The 18,717-nt window shown below is 32.9% G+C and overlaps 1 protein-coding gene and 1 long non-coding RNA gene across 5 annotated transcripts; both read right to left on the bottom strand.

Moving 5' to 3' along the window:
• Positions 1–218: 218 nt before the first annotated feature.
• Positions 219–956, bottom strand: LOC114301354 (uncharacterized). Its single transcript, XR_014343261.1, has 4 exons — positions 876–956; positions 646–719; positions 381–444; positions 219–309 (listed from the first exon to the last, which is right to left on the bottom strand). It is a non-coding gene; the product is annotated as an uncharacterized LOC114301354 (long non-coding RNA).
• A 4,197-nt stretch (positions 957–5,153) lies between these two features.
• On the bottom strand, positions 5,154–18,479 carry LOC114271001 (protein REVEILLE 8). 4 transcript variants are annotated; one of them, XR_014342063.1, is made up of 9 exons: positions 18,178–18,462; positions 14,732–14,789; positions 12,738–12,861; positions 12,488–12,643; positions 12,248–12,373; positions 11,433–11,542; positions 7,271–7,330; positions 5,641–5,726; positions 5,154–5,545 (listed from the first exon to the last, which is right to left on the bottom strand). XR_014342063.1 is itself a non-coding variant. In XM_082891485.1 (9 exons), the coding sequence occupies exons 1-8, from the start codon at positions 18,327–18,329 to the stop codon at positions 5,686–5,688; spliced, it is 870 nt and encodes a 289-aa protein (XP_082747611.1). In that variant the 5' UTR covers positions 18,330–18,479; the 3' UTR covers positions 5,154–5,545; positions 5,641–5,685. The 4 variants fall into 4 exon arrangements, 2 of the variants coding, with proteins under 2 accessions (XP_082747611.1, XP_082747612.1); XM_082891485.1 differs by having other exon boundaries at positions 5,641–5,769; positions 18,178–18,479; XR_014342062.1 differs by lacking the exons at positions 5,154–5,545; positions 5,641–5,726; positions 7,271–7,330 and adding an exon at positions 9,474–10,280 and having other exon boundaries at positions 11,163–11,542.
• Positions 18,480–18,717: the final 238 nt, after the last annotated feature.

Here is an 18,717-nt window from a genome sequence, read left to right as displayed (position 1 = left end):
TGCAAGTTAAGATCATTTCAGCACTATCTAAAAGCTCACCAAAAGTATAGAAATGAATTAAAGGTCCAATGTCACCAAGTCAACTTTCCGTGGAAGTCCAGGAAGATATCTCAAATTTGTCCGTTCTACAACACTCGCACGTTCATCACGACGAATTTTGTCTGCAACCTATTTAAAAAATCAACATCAACCATTACTCATTAACAAATGTGAAATCCAAATATACAAGAACCACATTGGAGGTCTCTAAGTTCAACGGCAGATTAACATTGGCAGAGCCAGAAGCTCTTTTATTACCACTATCAGTGCCTATAAGACACATTGCAAATTAGCTCCCATAAAGAGCCATAAAGAAGAAACTTATTACTGCCATTTCATACCTTTGTGGATAATCTTCCCTATTGACTGTTGCTTGCCATTTTGTGTCTTTTTTGCAGGCTCAACCTGTGTAAAAAATACACGCACATCAAACATATAGCACAGAAGAACATTTCTCTGTGTTTAGAACTGGAACAAAACAAAATAATAATAATAGATTAGACTCTAAAATATTAGATTTAGAAGTTTAGAACTGCAACCAAAAAAAAAACAGTTAAGAAGAAGAAGAAGAAGGAGAGAGAGAGAGAGAGAGAGAGAGAGAGGTACCTCAGTTCAGTTACAGTTAGTGTAGACTAGTAGACTGTAGATCGATCAATCTAACCATCTATTTCGTTTTAGAACTGGAACCAAAAAAAAAAAAAAAAAAAAAAAAACAGATTAGACTCAGATCATCAGATCAGAAGAAAAGAAGAAAAGAGAAGAAGAGGAAAGCAGAAGAAGAGAAGAAAAGAGAAGAAGAGGAAAGCAGAGAGAGAGAGAGAGAGAGAGAGAGATACCTCAGTCAGTAGTGTAGAATCTAGATCGATCGCCGACGACGCCGTGTAGATCGATCGCCGACGACGCCGTGTATGTAGATCGTCCAACGATGGGTAGGGTAGTAGAGAGAGAGAGAGAGAGTTGAGAGAGACAGAGACATGTTGAAGAACCTAGGGCTACAAAATGTGAAATGAAAAAAAAATGGAGGCAACACAGGGGGGAAAAGGGGGAAAATAAGTGAGGGCGCGGGCGGGTCGGGTAAACAGATTAAATTGGCGGATTACCCGCGACCCGACCCGAACCCGAGAAAATGGAAAATATGGACCCGTATCCGTCCGCCACGTGTCACACATCCACCCAAAACTCAGCGGGTCGGGTCGGGTCGGGCAGGTGTGGCGAGTCGGGTCATCCGCTGCACACCCCTAGTCCAAATTATGCAAGATGTGTCCCAACGGGCGTGTCAAAAATTGTTAGTAAAAATTATGCTAACTCCCAATCAACAGGAATTAAACAATAATTTTGACTAAACAATCAAACAAGAACAATCAAGTGACTGTGTTTTTTTATTCAAATGCCTTAAAAGTATAAGGATTTCTTTGGAACAAAAGTTACAATCAGCAAGATCAAACAAAGTAAACAAAGCAAACTAAAGATGATTTCAAGATGAAACCACCAATGTTCACAAAAGTTTACAAAGATACAAATTATAGAAGAAACTACTCTTAAACTAAGAAAGCTACTCCTAGATTATGATAAGTCTAAAACTAGTTCTTTGTGTTGTTGATCTCCTCTCTCTCTACAAATTTATGGCCTTTATACTTCTTATTTCCCACACCTCCATGATCTTCTCAATCTGTAATTGTTGTTGTGTAACTGCTGTAACTGCTTCTTGACTTTTAGGCCTTCCAATCACACTAGACCTTCACTTCTGTCTGTCAAACTGCCCTTTCTTCAAGTTATCGCGTGCCTACAAGCTAGGGGTGAGCATGGTCCAGATTGGACCGGATTGGGGTAAAACCAGGATCAATCCGTTATCTACGGTTCCTGAAAATTTGAAACCAATCCAATCCGTTTAAATCGTGGAACCAATCCGAACCAATCCATTTAAACACGGATTGGATCGGTTTAGGACCACGGATTTACATAATTAAATAACAAAAAATATATATAACACTTTAATTTCATAAAAATATAATTATAGCACCATATTAGTTTCACAATAACAACATGTCTTTTCATAACAGCGACATATTATTCTAGAATTTAAACAACCATAAAAAAACTAGTTCCACCATAAGTATTTAGACCATTACAAATTAACATTAAAAACTAACAAACAAAAATAATAAAAGAATATACTATGTGAGTTTAGATTTGAATTTAAGTTTTATATAAAATAAGAGAAGATACTATGCAAGAGGGTATATAATAAAAATATAGACTATTTGTATACGGTCCGGATCGGTTCCAATCCGAAACCATGGGGTTCAATCCAGAACCAATCCGTGAAAAAATTACGAATTTTTAATTTTTCAATCCGGAAACAAACCACGGATTCAAAAAACCAATCCAAACCTACTGGATTGGATTGAACTGGGCTGGATTGGATTACAGATTTCACGGATTTCTTGCTCAGCCCTACTACAAGCCCTTTTAACCTTCCCTCAACAAAGAAAGACTTCCACTTTGTTCATGCTTCCTCTTGAAAGCCTGCCCACTAAGTCCATGATCACAACTAGTAACCGCTTCACCATCCATGTAACCCAAGGGCAAAGCCCACTTCCAGTTGATGGCCCTTGTCTTTTGATGCTACACATCCACTCTAAACTTGGTCACATGTCCTCAATTGACTGGACCACTTGGTCACATGTCCTCAATTGGCTGGACCACTTGTCGATAGAGCTTGGCAAAAATGGGTGCAAACAACATTGCACAGATCAAAAAAAAATTATATATTTTATTTTTTGTCTATCATTAATTTATATTTAATTTTTTTTTAACATGAAATTATTTATTACAAAACATTTATATTTAATTTAAACTTTATATACTTATATACAATATAAATTACACTGACACATCTTGAGATTTCTATTTAATACAAATTCCCCCCTTATATTTGAAAATTTACATTCCCCTTCTTGAGATTTGTAATCTCATTACAAATTGTTCCTTGGATTGCTAATGTCATATCCTAAAAAATTTTAAATGACCATCTTACCCTTTTTCCTACCATTTCTTCTTCCTATCATCATGACTACATTTTACAACGTTTCTTCATTAAATTCTACCTAAACATATTCTTATTGAGTGATGATATACGAACATAAATTTTATATAGAATTTTCAAACACAATGATATAACTTAATGGTGACCTTTCACTTTAAAACAAAATACCCATAAACATGATTTATATACAATAATATCACTATCACAATATCTTTATGATATTTTTGTATAAATTTTTATATATGAATATAATTTTTCATTTTTATTTCCACCATTATATCTAGATTAGATCAATTTAATCTAGATATATGTAAAAAGTATAAAATTTGCACAAAAAAAATTTAAAAAAATCTATTGAATACAATTTAAGATAATATATTGAATTTTTATATTTTTTTATTTTTTGTGTTTGGTGAATTTTAAAAAAAAAAATCACAAAATATTATACTTTCTTAAGTATATCTAGATTAGGTGTATCTAAAAACTAAAAATAAAAAATTACTTAAAATATTAAGAAATTCAATAAAAATAAAAATAAAAACACAAAAAATAAAAATAAAAAATAAAAAACTCAATTTTTTGTGTGAGTTAAACCAAAGAAGATGATTGATATTTCCTTTGAAATGATATGAAATAAATGTATGTATTATTTTATTATTTTATATGTATAAAGGTTAGAGGACAAATATGTCATTTAAATCTAACAGGGGGTAAAATCTCAGGGATTGTCAGTGTAATTTACCCAATTTAGAAAGGATATTAAAGAAAAAATCAGAGTAGTGGCAAAGATGGAAAAGAGCTGACTGGGGTGGGAAATCGCCGTCGTTATTGGGCCATGAAAGCAAAACGAATGTAGAGATTGGTCGCTGATGTTGTAAATGATGAGGGAAATGGTGTTGGAGTTGGTAATGGCTCGTTTGGGACAATGGGGGTGAGGTTAGGATTAGGGTTTGGATATGTTTTTCGGAAGTTAGAGATGATAGGGATGAAACTGAAATTTTGTATTGGGTTAAAATTGTAATAAAAAAAATTAAAGAAATTGGGATCCAAAACGAAAAAATGAGGTGCTAATAGTAGCACCATTTGTAAATTAATAATTTAAATTTTACTTAATTATTAACCCATTAAATAATGGATCAAATTGAGTTTGTAGGTAGGTGGATAAGTTCTAAACCATTGAATAAAAAGAGAGACTTCTCTCCAGACTAGAGCGTATTGTTAGATCCGTGAAAACCACCACGAGTCTCGTTTCGATAATTCGAACCGTTCAATATGTGAAACTCGTCGAGTATTTCATGCCAAAAAAAAATCACATTAATCGAATATCAATAATCCTTTGATCGGAATACATTTTTGTTAACAATTTATTTTTAAAATCATATTTACTATTGACAAAAATGTAAAGAGTTTAGATCATCAAAACGTGACCCGTAATAAGTCCCACGGGCACAATAATATGCTCCAATCCACACAGTAGACTAGAGAAAAGCCTCTTCCAAATAAAAATACCAAAGTGGCACACATTTGAAACCCAGACTGGGCATTCAGTTCGGTTCCTAACAGCAAATTAATGATTTATGGGGGATTGGTAAAGAATTTAATCCTTTGTTGGAGACTTGCATCGCTTTGGCCACCATGCAATTCAGTCTCCCCTTTAGAGGGAGGGGAAAGAGAAATTAACAGTCACAAAATCCCAAACTTCATCCGCAATTCTATGGCCATCATCCCATTACTTCTCTGGAATATCAGTCAACTAGAAATATAAAAACGAATTACATACTACACAAAGTACAAACATCACAACTGGAGAAATTTCCCCTAGTGCACACTGCACAACCTCACTTACTATCAACAAATACTAATAAATCAGCACAATTCTATCAAATTTTGATTTCCAGTAGAAGCGATCAATATACTCTGTAATAAAACCGGGATTTCCTCAAGCCTAATTTGGGTTGAAGGAAGATTTTCAGGGATCCAAACACAATATAAAGTCATCATTAATTTGTCTTCTATGATGCAATATAACTGGCAGGAAAATCAAGAAGTCGAAGGTGGTTCTCACATATAACAACAACAACAAAACCATGCTCTTCAAGATCAAGAAAACATAACCATCATTATTACAACCCCAATTCTTAAAGCTACATTGCCTTGGCAAATTATAATACACAAAACTGAGACTGACATTATATTTTCAAGAAAGCTAAAATTGCCACCGACAGATCCTACAAGGCATACATACAATCTGCTAACAGACCCAGATCATTAAAACCGGTACAAAACATTGCCAGTCAGCCTTTGATATTCATATCATTTAAGGCATGGAAATCAGAGGATGTTTTCCTTTCAGCTGGCAATACTCTCCGATTCTACAACTGTAGCGGCATTTCTATATCCTTGAACTAGTGGATTTCAGAGCATGCCGCGAGAGCACTGTCAGACTTCTCTTCTATAATGCTGATGAAGAAACACATATATTCAAGTTAGATGTCAACCCAGTAACCACAAATTGGAGATCTTACTTGTTGAGGGGATCAAAGAAAGATACATACTACATGGCAGCTTATAAGTAGTGCTCAACACTTCAACACAAAAGCTCATTTTTCTTGGTTCTTCATGACATTTCCTGTAGCTATTCCTACAGTTTTGGAATTGACATCATATGACGACAGGACCTCTCTCTGCAACAGTCAATGAAAATAACTTTATTTACGAAATACATGGCCACAGCAAGCTAGAACTTCTTAGAAGAGTGATAAGCAAAATATTAAACATTAAAGCCATGTTTGTTTGGGCGGACTGAATTAGGTTGGATTAGCATTCCCATGGCTAATAGTCCTAGGACTACAATCCCTTTGAATTGTGTATCCTATCCTATGTTTGGATTGAGTTAGGATTATAAAGAGAGACTAATAGTCCAAACTTTGGTTTAGTCCTCCAATTTATATCCCACCCCCCTCTGGGATTGAATAATCCATCATATGTGGAATATCATATCTGGATGGATTATTAATCTGTACTTTAAGAGCATGTTTGTTTTGACGGATAAAGGTGTGGGATTGGATTATTAGTCCCACTGGACTAATAGTTCATTGTTTGTTTGAAAAATTTTGCTCCGGACTAATAGTTCCCCCGGACTATTAGTCCCACAAATATGGGACTATCCTATCCCATGGGAGGAGGTGGGATAGAAACCATGGGATTGGTATCCCATGGGATTATTTTGTGAAATGTCCATTTTACCCTCCATGCTATTACTTAGTAAACAATTAGAAAAGGGTAAAATAGTCTTTTGAATATTTATAAATTATTTTTTTAGTATTGTTAATTTAAAATTATATATTAAATAAAAAATTTAAATTATAAATTATAAATTTAATTTAATTAAAAATAATAAATTAAAAATTATGGCCTTATAAATTAAATTTTTTTAGTGTTTTAAAAAATTGAATTTACATATTAAATAAAATTATTTTTTAGTGTTGTTAATTTAAAATTATATATTAAATAAATAATATAAATTATAAATTTAATTTATTTAAAAATAATAAATTATAAATTATGGCCTTATAAATTAATTTTTTTTAGTGTTGTTGAAAATTTAATTTATATATTAAATAAAATTATTTTTTATTGTCGTTAATTTAAAATTATATATTAAATAAAAAATATAAATTATAAATTTAATTTAATTAAAAATAATAAATTAAAAATTATGGCCTTATAAATTAAATTTTTTTAGTGTTGTTAAATTATAAATTATAGATTACAAATTTAAAATTATATATTAAATAAAAATTATAAATTACTAGGATAAAATAGTCTTTTGAACATTTATCCTTCTCCATAATATCCCAAACAAACATGAGATTCAATAGAATAGTCCAATCCAGACTTCTAATCCCATGACTAAACAAACATAAGATACAAATTTAGTCCAACCAAATAGTCCCGGGACAATGTATCCCAGGACTAATAGTCCGATCGATTACAATCCTCCCTTATCCAGTCCGTCCAAACAAACGCACCATAATTGTTTAATCAAACATCGGATTAATAATTTTATTAGACAATTAGTCCAATCCCAAGCTCTTGTCCACCCAAATAAACATGGCCTAACAGTATTGCAAGAGTTGTTACGCAAAGCATTTCACCATATCATTGAAGAAGAAGAATACTTACAATTGGCTCAAAATCAGGGCTAGACAAGTTGATGGTGAGATTCCTCATCAGCAACAAAGCCTGCACGTAGATAGAACCCAAAAAGACAAAGATGTTCAGTTGCAAAACAATATCCTTCCAATTGAATGACATTAATAAAATCCAAATTGACCCAACTGACGTCAAGCTTAAGGTTTCATGTTAGAGATCAAAGGGGCCATTGTGCAAATGCAAGCAACACAGAGTGCATGCGTGCCTGCCATTGCTAAGAATCATTTGCCTGTTTGGTTTTTAAATTAAAAAAACTGTTTTTCAAGTTTTTGCTTTTTGCTTTTGTATGTGCCTTTAATAATTTTTAAAATATTTTCATCAATTTTTTTAACTTATTAGATATGCTTAATCTAGATACACCAAAAAGTAAATATTTATGAAAAAAGTTAATTGAAGACCCAAAAAAAAAAAAAAAAAACTACCACTTTTTTGCTTTTTTGTGCTAATTTTATTTTTTTCTTTCCTTTTTTGGATTAATTACATTTTACCTCCCTGTAGTTTAGCCAAAAAACACATTAGCTCCTCGAAGCTTAAAAATGTACACTTAACCTCCTTATGAAGGTAAAATGCAAAGCTAAACTCTGTTAAAGAAATTTTACAAAATGTCCATACTGCCCCTTTTTTTCTCCAATTTTCTTATCAATGCCAGCATCACTACAAACTCTCTCTCTAAAAATTATAAAGCATCACAGACCCTTTCCAAGGCCAAATCCTCCATCAATTACACTTACCAAACTCACACCCATCTCCTTCTTTCCCTTACGAAATAATCCATATAGACGCTTATGGCGTTTCCGTGAACTTCAAATGGTTACAATTTTGGATTTGATGGTTTTGGGTTTCAATAGATGGCTTACAGTAATAAACCGAGAAACATTTTGAATCTCGAACTTTACAAATAAACGACTGCTGCTGCCTCATTGAAAGATGCTCCCGTGTGTTCAGTTAATATTCTAAAAAACAATTATAAAAAATAAAAAATAAATGAAAAAATAAAACTCTTAGCTTTTATCTGCACGTCGTTGTCAAAGAGAAAGTTATCTTCACAGTGTGTGAAGGTACATGTGCAATTGAAAAAAGTATTGCCTCCTTTGGGTTTCTTGATTCAGAAAGGTGGGAGTTGTGTGTAAGTGCCTCTGTACACGTGTGTGTAATGACATGGAAAAATGGTGGTTTCAGCAATGGTGGGCTTGGGTTGTTGGAGGAAGTGAGGAAGACAAGGAGATGAAAGAGAGGAGATGACGCGTGAACTGTGCAACAGTGAAGGGGAGGAGCTGGAAGGAACAAGAAAATGAAGAAAAGAAGGGAAAATAAAAGGGCAAAAGACTCGTATATCACTCATGTCCTGTCACATGCACTTAATTTAGTGCATGTTACACAAACAGTTGAGTTTGAGAGAATTCGTTACTTTTGCATTTTACTCCGAACTGCAACCATATGTATATTTCAAAACCTTAGGAAGGTAAATGTGTTTCCAAGCTAAACCACGAGGTAAAGTGTAATTAACCAAACCCCCCCCCCCCCCCCCCCTTCTTTGAACCCCTTTTTGGTCTTCAATTAACTAATTTTCACAAATATTTTACTTTTTAGGTGCATCTAAAAAGTAAAAGATTTTTAGTCAAATATGAAAAAGTTTGCTAAAGACAACTAGAAAAAAGAAAATTCAAAAAAGTTAACAAAAACCAACCAAACACACTTTCTTCTATGTCTCCATTAAATATTGGTTTTTTGGTGAGAATGCAAAAGAAGTATACACAATTCCATTGGGCTGTCCAAAATACTAGTGATGACTAACAGCAGGAGGAGCCATCAAACTATAAGAATGGCAAGGTATTACAAACCAGCAATTACCATTCAGCTAAAGCTTTTATAGAGGTCCACCTTATATAAGAACCTCTAAGGCCTAGAACAAGGATTTAATGCATTATCATTTTAAACAATATCCATCAGGGGATGCTGGATCCAGTGCGGAGAGGACTAAAAAGAGAGAGAACAAGGCCAAGCCAACTATCAATCCAGAGATTGTGTAATGCTACATAATATTTTGTTGAACTGCTTTTTTTAATCTTTAGAGGCCTATTTTCCGTCAGAATGATGCCTTTATAAATTATGCAAGTCATTATACTTATTGTTAAAAGTATGTAATTTTACAAACATCAAAAGCTTTTTCTAGTTTTTCGGCTTCTATTATTCTACTTTATTGACTTGTGTGCCTTGAAAATCCAAAAGCATCAACCAATTATTCAAGATTTGTTATGTCATATCTTTAAATGCAAGCGTAAAATTGAACATATATTAGGGGACCCCTCAAATAAATCATACATTAACATGCCTTCTCTACTGCCTCCAACCTAAAAAGCACGGACACGTAAATTTTTAAAAAATGCAACACACGACACGTTGAGGACACGTGCAAAACATATAATTTTATATATTTATTACAGGTCATATTTTTAAATATTTAATATTAATTTTATGTCAAATATTTAATTTTATCAAATTTATCAACCTTAGATATACTATTTAGTAAAAATATAAAAATATATATATATATATTATTTAATTTTTGAAAAAACTATATCCATAGCGTGTCCCAAGTGTTCCAGCATGTCCAATACGTGTTTGGAGCATGTCCGGTGCGTTTCCGTGTCCGACACCTGTACGTCATCTCCAGAGAGAGAGAGGCGTCCATGCTTCATAGCTCCAATCTAAATTTTTATCAGCCTTCCTTCTCCTAACAATACCTTCACCTTGAATTAAGTCAACACCGTGTATGGGCAGCCATTGGTTTTGTTTCAATTGGTAAAATGCAAATCATATTAGATGCTTTGACACATTTTTTCTCCATCTGCTAAGTGAAAACTACCATTTCTCATCTTCAATTCTCTGTCTGGAATAATCATTTTAGCAACACCATTTTCTTCAAGCTCTTTGCTACTAGTTTAAAAAATATTTCACCTCATTTAACGTGAGGTACAACCTAAGTTACACGGACGCGGGTACGAGGATCGGGTGCTGGTGCGTATCTAGGGGTCGGATACTTCAAAATTAAAAATTAAGGATACGTGGATATGTATCCAAATTTGGATACGGGTACGGGGATACGTTAAATATATATATATATATATATTTTAAATATAGTTATTAAGATGAGTTATATTATATAAATAACAAATAATTATTTTACATATATGTGTTTATTTATTTTTATTAATATATATAAGTATATATTATCTTATATGTTATACAATAATTATTATATAATATCTATATAATTTATATAATATCTATTGTATTATATAATTTTTTTTAGATGAATAATATTACATATTATTATATTAATGTAATTTATACTCTATATTATATATTAATGTAAATGTAATATGAATAATAATTTATAAAAATTATTATATATGATAAATTATATAAATTATATTATATATATTATATATGATCAATATATATGATCATTAAAACAGAGGCGAAAAGAGACAGAACAGATTGAGAGACGAAGAGAGAGAGAGAGAGAGAAGCAGAGACGAGACGAAGAGAGAGAGAGAAGCAGAAACGAAGAGAGAGACGAAGACGATCGAGCTCGAGGTTGAGATCGACAGCGATCGAAGCCCTAGACGAAGACGATCGTGATCAATAGTGAGAGCCCTAATCGTGATCGATGATCGAAGCCAACAGTGACCAGGTTCTCTTCCTTTCTCCTCTTTCATTTCTTTGCTGTCTGTAAAGTGCCATGTCCGAGAGAGACGAGGCGAATCTGACACAGATCTCACACCCGCACCCGTGTCGTGTCGTGTCGACACGGGTACTTCGCCCCAAAGTGACGAGTCCATGTAACATAGGGTACAACAACAATACTCCAGAATGCATTTTCCCATTTCATCCAAAACCATCAGTCAGGTCCTCTTTTATACCCCATCCTTATAGATGATTTATTAGTTATGTCACTTTATCAACCACATTGGCTTGTTTTGAGCCAATAGCCACTTATGTACAGATGCTATCACTAATTACTACTCATTTGATAATAAATCAAGTATTAAACACACATCCTATGAATAAGAGGCATCATTTGCTTGAAAAATAGACAATCGAGACTGCAAAATTTGAATTTACTCACAGTTTCAAAGTTGATAGGATCCATCTCCTTGAGCTTCTGCACATGGCCTTGTGTGTCTGGATCAAAGACACTTCCCATGAAGCTATAGACTTCGGCAAAATCTGGTATACCTAAAAAAAAAATTAACTGAAAAGCATAAGTGTATGAGAGGAATAACAGATGAGTTATTTTATTCATGAGTAGTAGTTGAATAAATGAATACTACTTCAGCCAGACAAACAGTACTCATGTTAAACCAAACAGGTATGGGCATGCTTGCTAACACTCCAAAATAATGGATATTTTCAAAAAGTGGATGCACCTGCACCCAAGTCCATGTAACATAGTAGGGTGAGGAAGAAGAAAAAAATCATAATTGATATATAAATGAGCGATATAATTGCTTCACAACTTTTATAGTTTCTATCAACCATCATTATTGAAAATTTGTTAGGCAATTAAGTGGACTCATACTGATAAAAACTCAGATCAAACTACCCCAATAACCCAAAGAGAAACAATCCAAAACCAGCATGCTACCGCCATGGAAAATTCTTTCAGAGTAACATTTTCCAGTATTGCCAAATCATAGGAACTGGAAAAAAAAAGTTCCCTATGACACATGTTGCACTACAAGTACAACAATACAAATAGGGCAAGTAAGATAGGAGAGCACTAACATACAAATTAGATAACACGTATCTAAAGCACATAATATAAATAGAAAAACATTGTGAAGAGAGCAATTTGTGCCACTTTAGTATAGAGCTGCAAGTCTAAAACTTCACCATGATTGACTAATTTAAACCAATCATCAATACAGTTGAGAAGATTACCGTGAAACAATGAACCTGGTTTCCCTTGCTTTGATAATTCAGAACTTGATATTGTTCTACTCAAGCTTCCGATGGCATCAATGCCGCTGTTACTAATCCTTGCTGCCCCCTTCGATCCAATATCAGCTGAAGCAGTAACATTGTACGCCATAATAAGTACAAGCAAGTTCTCTCAAATAAAAATATACATATATCTATGAACAAGGAAGAAATAACACAAATAAAAAAACTTATGCATGCCTTCGACTCCATGAAGATTGTATTCATCCTGGGATAGCATGATTCCACCTGATGGAGAGTGTATGAGCATGGGAGTGTCATCCCATGGAGAATATCCAGGTGCAAGGGAATTCAATGAAGAAGGATAAGCCATGAAAGCTTGCAATGGTGCTAAAACTGCCGATTTTTAAAAGAAATAGAATGTCAGAATGACCAAAATTCAAATAAAATCCTCTGCCATATGTACTTTCATCTTCATCATGGAACAAACCATTTTTTGGTGCCTTTTGCGGGTAAGGATGAGCAGCTTTGCGCTTAGGTCTAGGTGGTGGCACATGTGCTATAGTCCCATTTTTTTGGACCTTCAAAAAATATTTTTGGGCATGACTTCGGATCTGCAAATGGAATTATTTAGCCAAGATATATAAAGAGCCTGCAGTGATAAATTGCATAAATGAACATTCTTCAGATGTTGGAATTGGAAATATCCAAAAGCTAATGTTAGGCAACAAAAAGAATAAGTGGTTATACAGAACAATGACACAGAAAAAAAGACAGGGAGAAGAACAATAACATCCAACCACAAAAGAGTAGAAGAAAGAAAGTAATGAAGTTCCTCATCGAGGATAATTAAGTTTTAGGGACTTGATAAGTTCTGAAAATCAAATGATTTAAAAGCAGTTTCAGATCATTTGGTCATGCTGATTCTTGGACTAAAACTTCCCACTTAAGAACTAATCAGTTGACGGACAGAACGGACAGAAAAAGTTTAAATGTGGGGGAAATATCAGATAAATGGGAATTAGAGAAAGTAATTGCAAATCAGTTTGCACTGGGCATATGTCTCACTTGCACTCACTTGCATTCCATACATTTACAATTACTTTCCCCATTTCCCATTTCTTCAATTTTTCCTCTTAAATGTGTCTCATCTATAACACTGTAATTAGAATGCTAAAGCCACCCTCAACCAAACAACACAGCATGGTGGCAACTATTTACTTTATTGCCCAGACTGTCCAGTAGACCCATGCAACAATAAGCTACCACAACTTGCGCCATGCTAAGGAACCATTGTCTAACCCTATGCCAGGACAGGCCATAACTGGTTGCCTAATACCTACATAAGCTATTGATAATCCAGAAAGGCAAGGAAACACCTAAACTGTACCAGAGGCAACACACAAGCATAGACTAAAATTCACTGAGTAAACTTCATAGTAAAAGAGAAACAACTAAATTAATAATGTGAGGTGTTTTATTGCATGACATAAAAGCACTTATATATGCAACCTATTCAAAGTTGTTAAGGACATAAATAAATAATACTGAAAGGTCTGTAAAGATAAACAAGTGCAAAGTACCAAACACAAATAAATAAACAAAGAAGTTGCACTAATTGTGGCATGAGGCAATAGATGAAGTATAATGGAGAACCTGCAATTACTGACTGTCTAGCTTGAATGGAAAGCTGTCAATATTGACTAAGCTCATGCATAGGAACTATGTTACCTAGAACGTGGATAGTTCCGGTACACAGAACGGGAACGGGGTATGCCACATGCTCTAAAATGTGGTATGATAGGAGCAGACTTGTATATATTACACTTAAGAATTTAAGGTATTTTTAGAGTAATTTTGTTTTAACAATTAAGTATTCAATAAAAAAATTTCTTCTTCTTTCATGTAGCAAATCATTTCTATGAAAATTATGACCCATTTTTATTATTCGTCTTGTCAAAACTTAACTCACCGTAGATTTTAGTTCATATATTTGATTTTTTTTCTCCTAAGTTAACATTTAAGGAAATATATTAGAAAAAAATTTGGGGATCGCTTCGGATCACTAAATTTATCGTTTTGGAAAGAAAGTGTAACATGTTTTGAAACGTGCGTACCAATACATAATGCGCTAGGGTATTAGCATTTTCTGGTAACATAGCATAGGAATAAGAAATACAGGGTAAAGATAGAGATAGTCAATGAAGCTTAGTTCCATGAATATAGAGGACGCCAACATGTGAGTCAATAAAGATTAGAAGGAAAAATAAATAAAATTAAGGTAAGGATGATGCGAACTAAACATGTAATTTATTGAGTCTACCAATCACCTAAAAAAAAAAAAAAGACATGAGCTTCATTAATACTCAATCAGGTCCCAACAATTTTTACATTAACTGGATAATCAACAAATTCATATAATGACATCTTCAATTTAAAAATAAGAAAGTCATTATAGACTTCACAACATGATGATATAAGCACCTGAATCACAGTCTTTGAACCAACAAAATCTTCAATTTTTTTCCAGTCACGGTCAAACCTGAATGACCCAAACGATTTGTCAAATAATTGAATTCAAAACATAATTTATGCAGTAAAGGTTCTAATAGCCCAAGAAAACAAAGGACATATAGGTCATGTTTCTTTCAAGTTCCCACAAAGTATAAAACAAGAACAACAATTCAACCTATTATAATCGTAACAACAATGGCCAAAGTAAAGGAGAAATTGGAAGTGAACCTCGCACTAGAACGGTTCCCAATGAAACTAATCAATCAAATCCATGCCTCATGTACCAATTAGTTCAAATAATAGTGCGCTAGACTTTTGTGAGTTGTGTGAAAATCAACTTTTAATTTATTCAAGGCCGCGAACACTTTGAAGGCAACATTTTATTCAATTTCTGATGACCTAATAAAATTTATCTCTGATTCAAAACTATGAACGATATGAATGCAACATTTTATTCAATTTCCAATGACCTAATAAAAATTCATTATTTAGCTAAGACATCCAATCCAAAATTACTGAACCTCCTGTACTAAAGTCACAGAATTGATGTTCAAACAATCCAAATTAGAGTGGTCAAGACTAAAATCATCTACACCACTCATCATTTAATCCCTCTCAATGTACAAACAACCAAACAGAACAACTAAATTATGAAATCAACCAAAAGAAACACACATATATATATACTAATATATAAAGCCAGCAATCCAATTTGATGTAGACCTCATTTTGAAGTTATGTCATGCTAAAAATGAATCCATATTAATTACTTCAGAAAAATTAACGTCATCCTGAAACCCACACCCACCCATAATTCTCTAACGTCTCATATAACTCCTTCCAATTACACTGTCTAAAAAAATAAAAAATAAAAACTCCTTTCAATTACAACTTCATCTCTCATGAACCAAAGCCACAGGAATTCACCGTAAGGTATTCTCCATACATTTCCATAATGGTAACTATTCAATAAAGTATGAGCATGGATAATCTTTGCTTCAAGGTGAAAATTCAATGAGTGCCTTCATAGATCTCCTACATTGGGGTAGGGGTACCTCTAGTGTAAGCAGGGCAAGCTTCTTGAAGGAATCCAACATACAATATGTGTGTAGTGTGGTAAATGGTAGTTGAATGATGTGCCTCATGTCAATAGTGAGTTTAGTCTTTGGACTAAAATAGGTCAGTATCCTTTCTTCATCTTCTCTTCCTCAACTACATTTCTTTTTCTCTTCCTTGATTACGTGTCTTTACCTATCCTACACATGCATGTAAATATGTGTGTGTAGGATTTCTCATTATTACATTCAAATTCAATATATATTAGTACAATATATTTTGTGTAAATTTTTATTATTTATTTCTTCACCTTCTCTTCAATCTTTCTTTGATATTGGTAACTTGCTATCTTAGACAAGAGGGGTGTCCATCTTTGCTATTGAGATAACTGGCCTCACTGATAAGTGATTAGTGACCAATGGCTGAAAAAATTTCAGTGAGGATTCTAGAGAGGAATGCATAGAGTCATTGATTGGCATTGTTTAAGGGGTTAAGCATATATTTGTATATGTATATTTTTTGGGTGTTGTGTTGCATTTACAACACCCAATCAGAGAAGAAAAAACACTATAGCACCTCAACCCTAAAGCAACTTACGTGCTCGCCCAAGGCCCCATGTAGAAAAAAGCCCTATTTTTTTTAAATACATTTTATTATTATTATTATTATTATTATTATTATTATTATTATTATTATTATTATTATACAGTGTACATATCAAAACAAAATCAGCAGTTGAAATACAATTGATAAACTCAAAAGTAATCAATTGGAGTAGTTTTCGCAATTGCAAAAATATACAGATTTTTTTTTGTTTTTATATAACTTCAAAAAGTAAATCACTAAATGATGATAATTTGAAAAAATATTGTCTTAATCTGGAATGTCATCCTAAACATTACTCTTTCTGATGTAGTAATGTAGTGACCACATTAATGACCACATATAGTAATGTTATCGTAATGACACCTCACACGCGATGAACTCTACAAAATATTAGTGATGGTGCTTTCTGAATGAAAGGTGGGACCCATCAAATGTTTATTTAGTGTCATGTGAGGTGTCACAAAAGATGGTACTCAAATGTGGTTACTCTAGCACTATTCTTTCTAATATTCATGGTTTACATTTATTTTAAAAATTAAAGGTTTTAAAATAAGTTTTGCAAATAGAAGAATATACCTTTAATTGATGTATTGAATCATATAAAAAGTTTAAATCATAATATTATCAACAATTATAACATTCACTCTTAAAAAAGAAGTTTTTTTAAAATTAAAACTGTAAAATTACACCTAAGATTGATTAGGTCACGAGAAAAAAATAATGTATCAGGCATAATATAAATTTGAAAATGCTATGTCAGAAAACTTGAACATAAAGACTTAGTATAATTTTGCATCTCAAGAAGTGAAAAAGTAAACTATAAATAAAAATTAAAATGTACAAAAATTATAAAGGACCCATTTATATTTTCTCAAAAGACCTCAAACAATGCCTCTGAAAAAATGTATAAAACTTAATGCCCTTGTTCTTTTGTCGATCAATAATTTTAAAAATTAAAGAAAATGAGATGTTTAGTTAATTTTATGTGTTTAGTGATTCAAATTTGAAATTTTAGTTTTCATCTAATAAATTATGCACCACAACTTCTATTATCTATTCTATTCTATTTTGTCTATTCTATTCTACTATATAAAGTATGCACCGAAGTTGGTGTGAATTGCCACGTTTTTCCCTTTCCAAGAATGCCCTTCTCATTTCCAAACTGTCCTTCCACAACAATCTCTATGGCTTAGTTTGGCTAGATAGATAGTACAGAAAAATGAAAGGAAAAAAAAATAATAATTTTTTATGTTTTTGCTTAGATAGAGAGTTCTAGAAAATAATAGAAACTAAAGTTTCCGTACAACAAGTAACAATTTCTTGCAAAATATAAGAGAAATTTATTTTTTCACAAATCTTGACAAGATTTTTTTTTTTTTTGCCCATGTTTATCTCTATCATTATATCATCCAAAAAATTAGCTCAAAAATTAAAAACGCATCCCATTTACACCACCGCCAGTATATACATAGACAAGCAGATATCAGCCACATAAAATTTTGAAATATGAAAATAATAAATGTTGTTGCAAAGAAGCAACAAGCCAGCAGAAAATGAACTCAAATCGACTACTAAAATTGCTGATTAAAAAAAAAAAAAAAAAAAAAAAAGATTACTAAAATTCCCAAAATAACCATCACACTCGAGACAAATTAAGCCACATATAAAACTGTATAAGCAAGGTTATATGCATAAACAAATTAAAAAAAATTGAAATAGAAGAAAAAAATTAGAGAGAGAGAGAAGAACTCAACAGTTGAAGAGCTTCAATGAACTTGTCGTGTTCTTCTTCGGTCCAGCTCTCTCTGGACTTGGTTATGGTGTAGGGTTTCCTCACCTTCTTGCCTGAGGAGTCGGTTGGTGTTGAGTTCGCCATGGATTGAGGGTTTGGAGAGCTCGAATTCATGGCCGTGATCTCATAGACTTTCTAGAGAGAGAGAGAGAGAGAGCTGAGGACTGAAACTCGCGCGGGCAGCTTGGGTTTTGTGTGAAATGGTTATGGGTGAGTGGTCTCAGGCCGCTCAATTAATCGTCTACTTAAAGAAAGCTCTACTTTGCCGATTTATTCCCATATGAAATCCTCGCGTGACACGTGTACTTGCTAATTAATAACTAAAGAAAGCTCTAAAACAAAAGTACTATAGGTCTCAAAAATTCTATCAAAAATTTTATCAAATATCTTATACCCATGTAAGACATTTAGTAAAATTTTTAGTAGAATATTTGGGATCTCTAACATTATTCTAACTAAAAATATGCTTGGACAAGTTGTACCGAATAAAAAATAAGACAAA

The sequence above is a fragment of the Camellia sinensis genome, chromosome 10 (assembly GCF_055761805.1).
Source record: "Camellia sinensis isolate YWXY chromosome 10, ASM5576180v1, whole genome shotgun sequence".
Classification (NCBI taxonomy): domain Eukaryota; kingdom Viridiplantae; phylum Streptophyta; class Magnoliopsida; order Ericales; family Theaceae; genus Camellia; species Camellia sinensis.
Note: the sequence above shows the minus strand (reverse complement) of the source record. Positions and strands in the feature narration are given on the sequence as shown.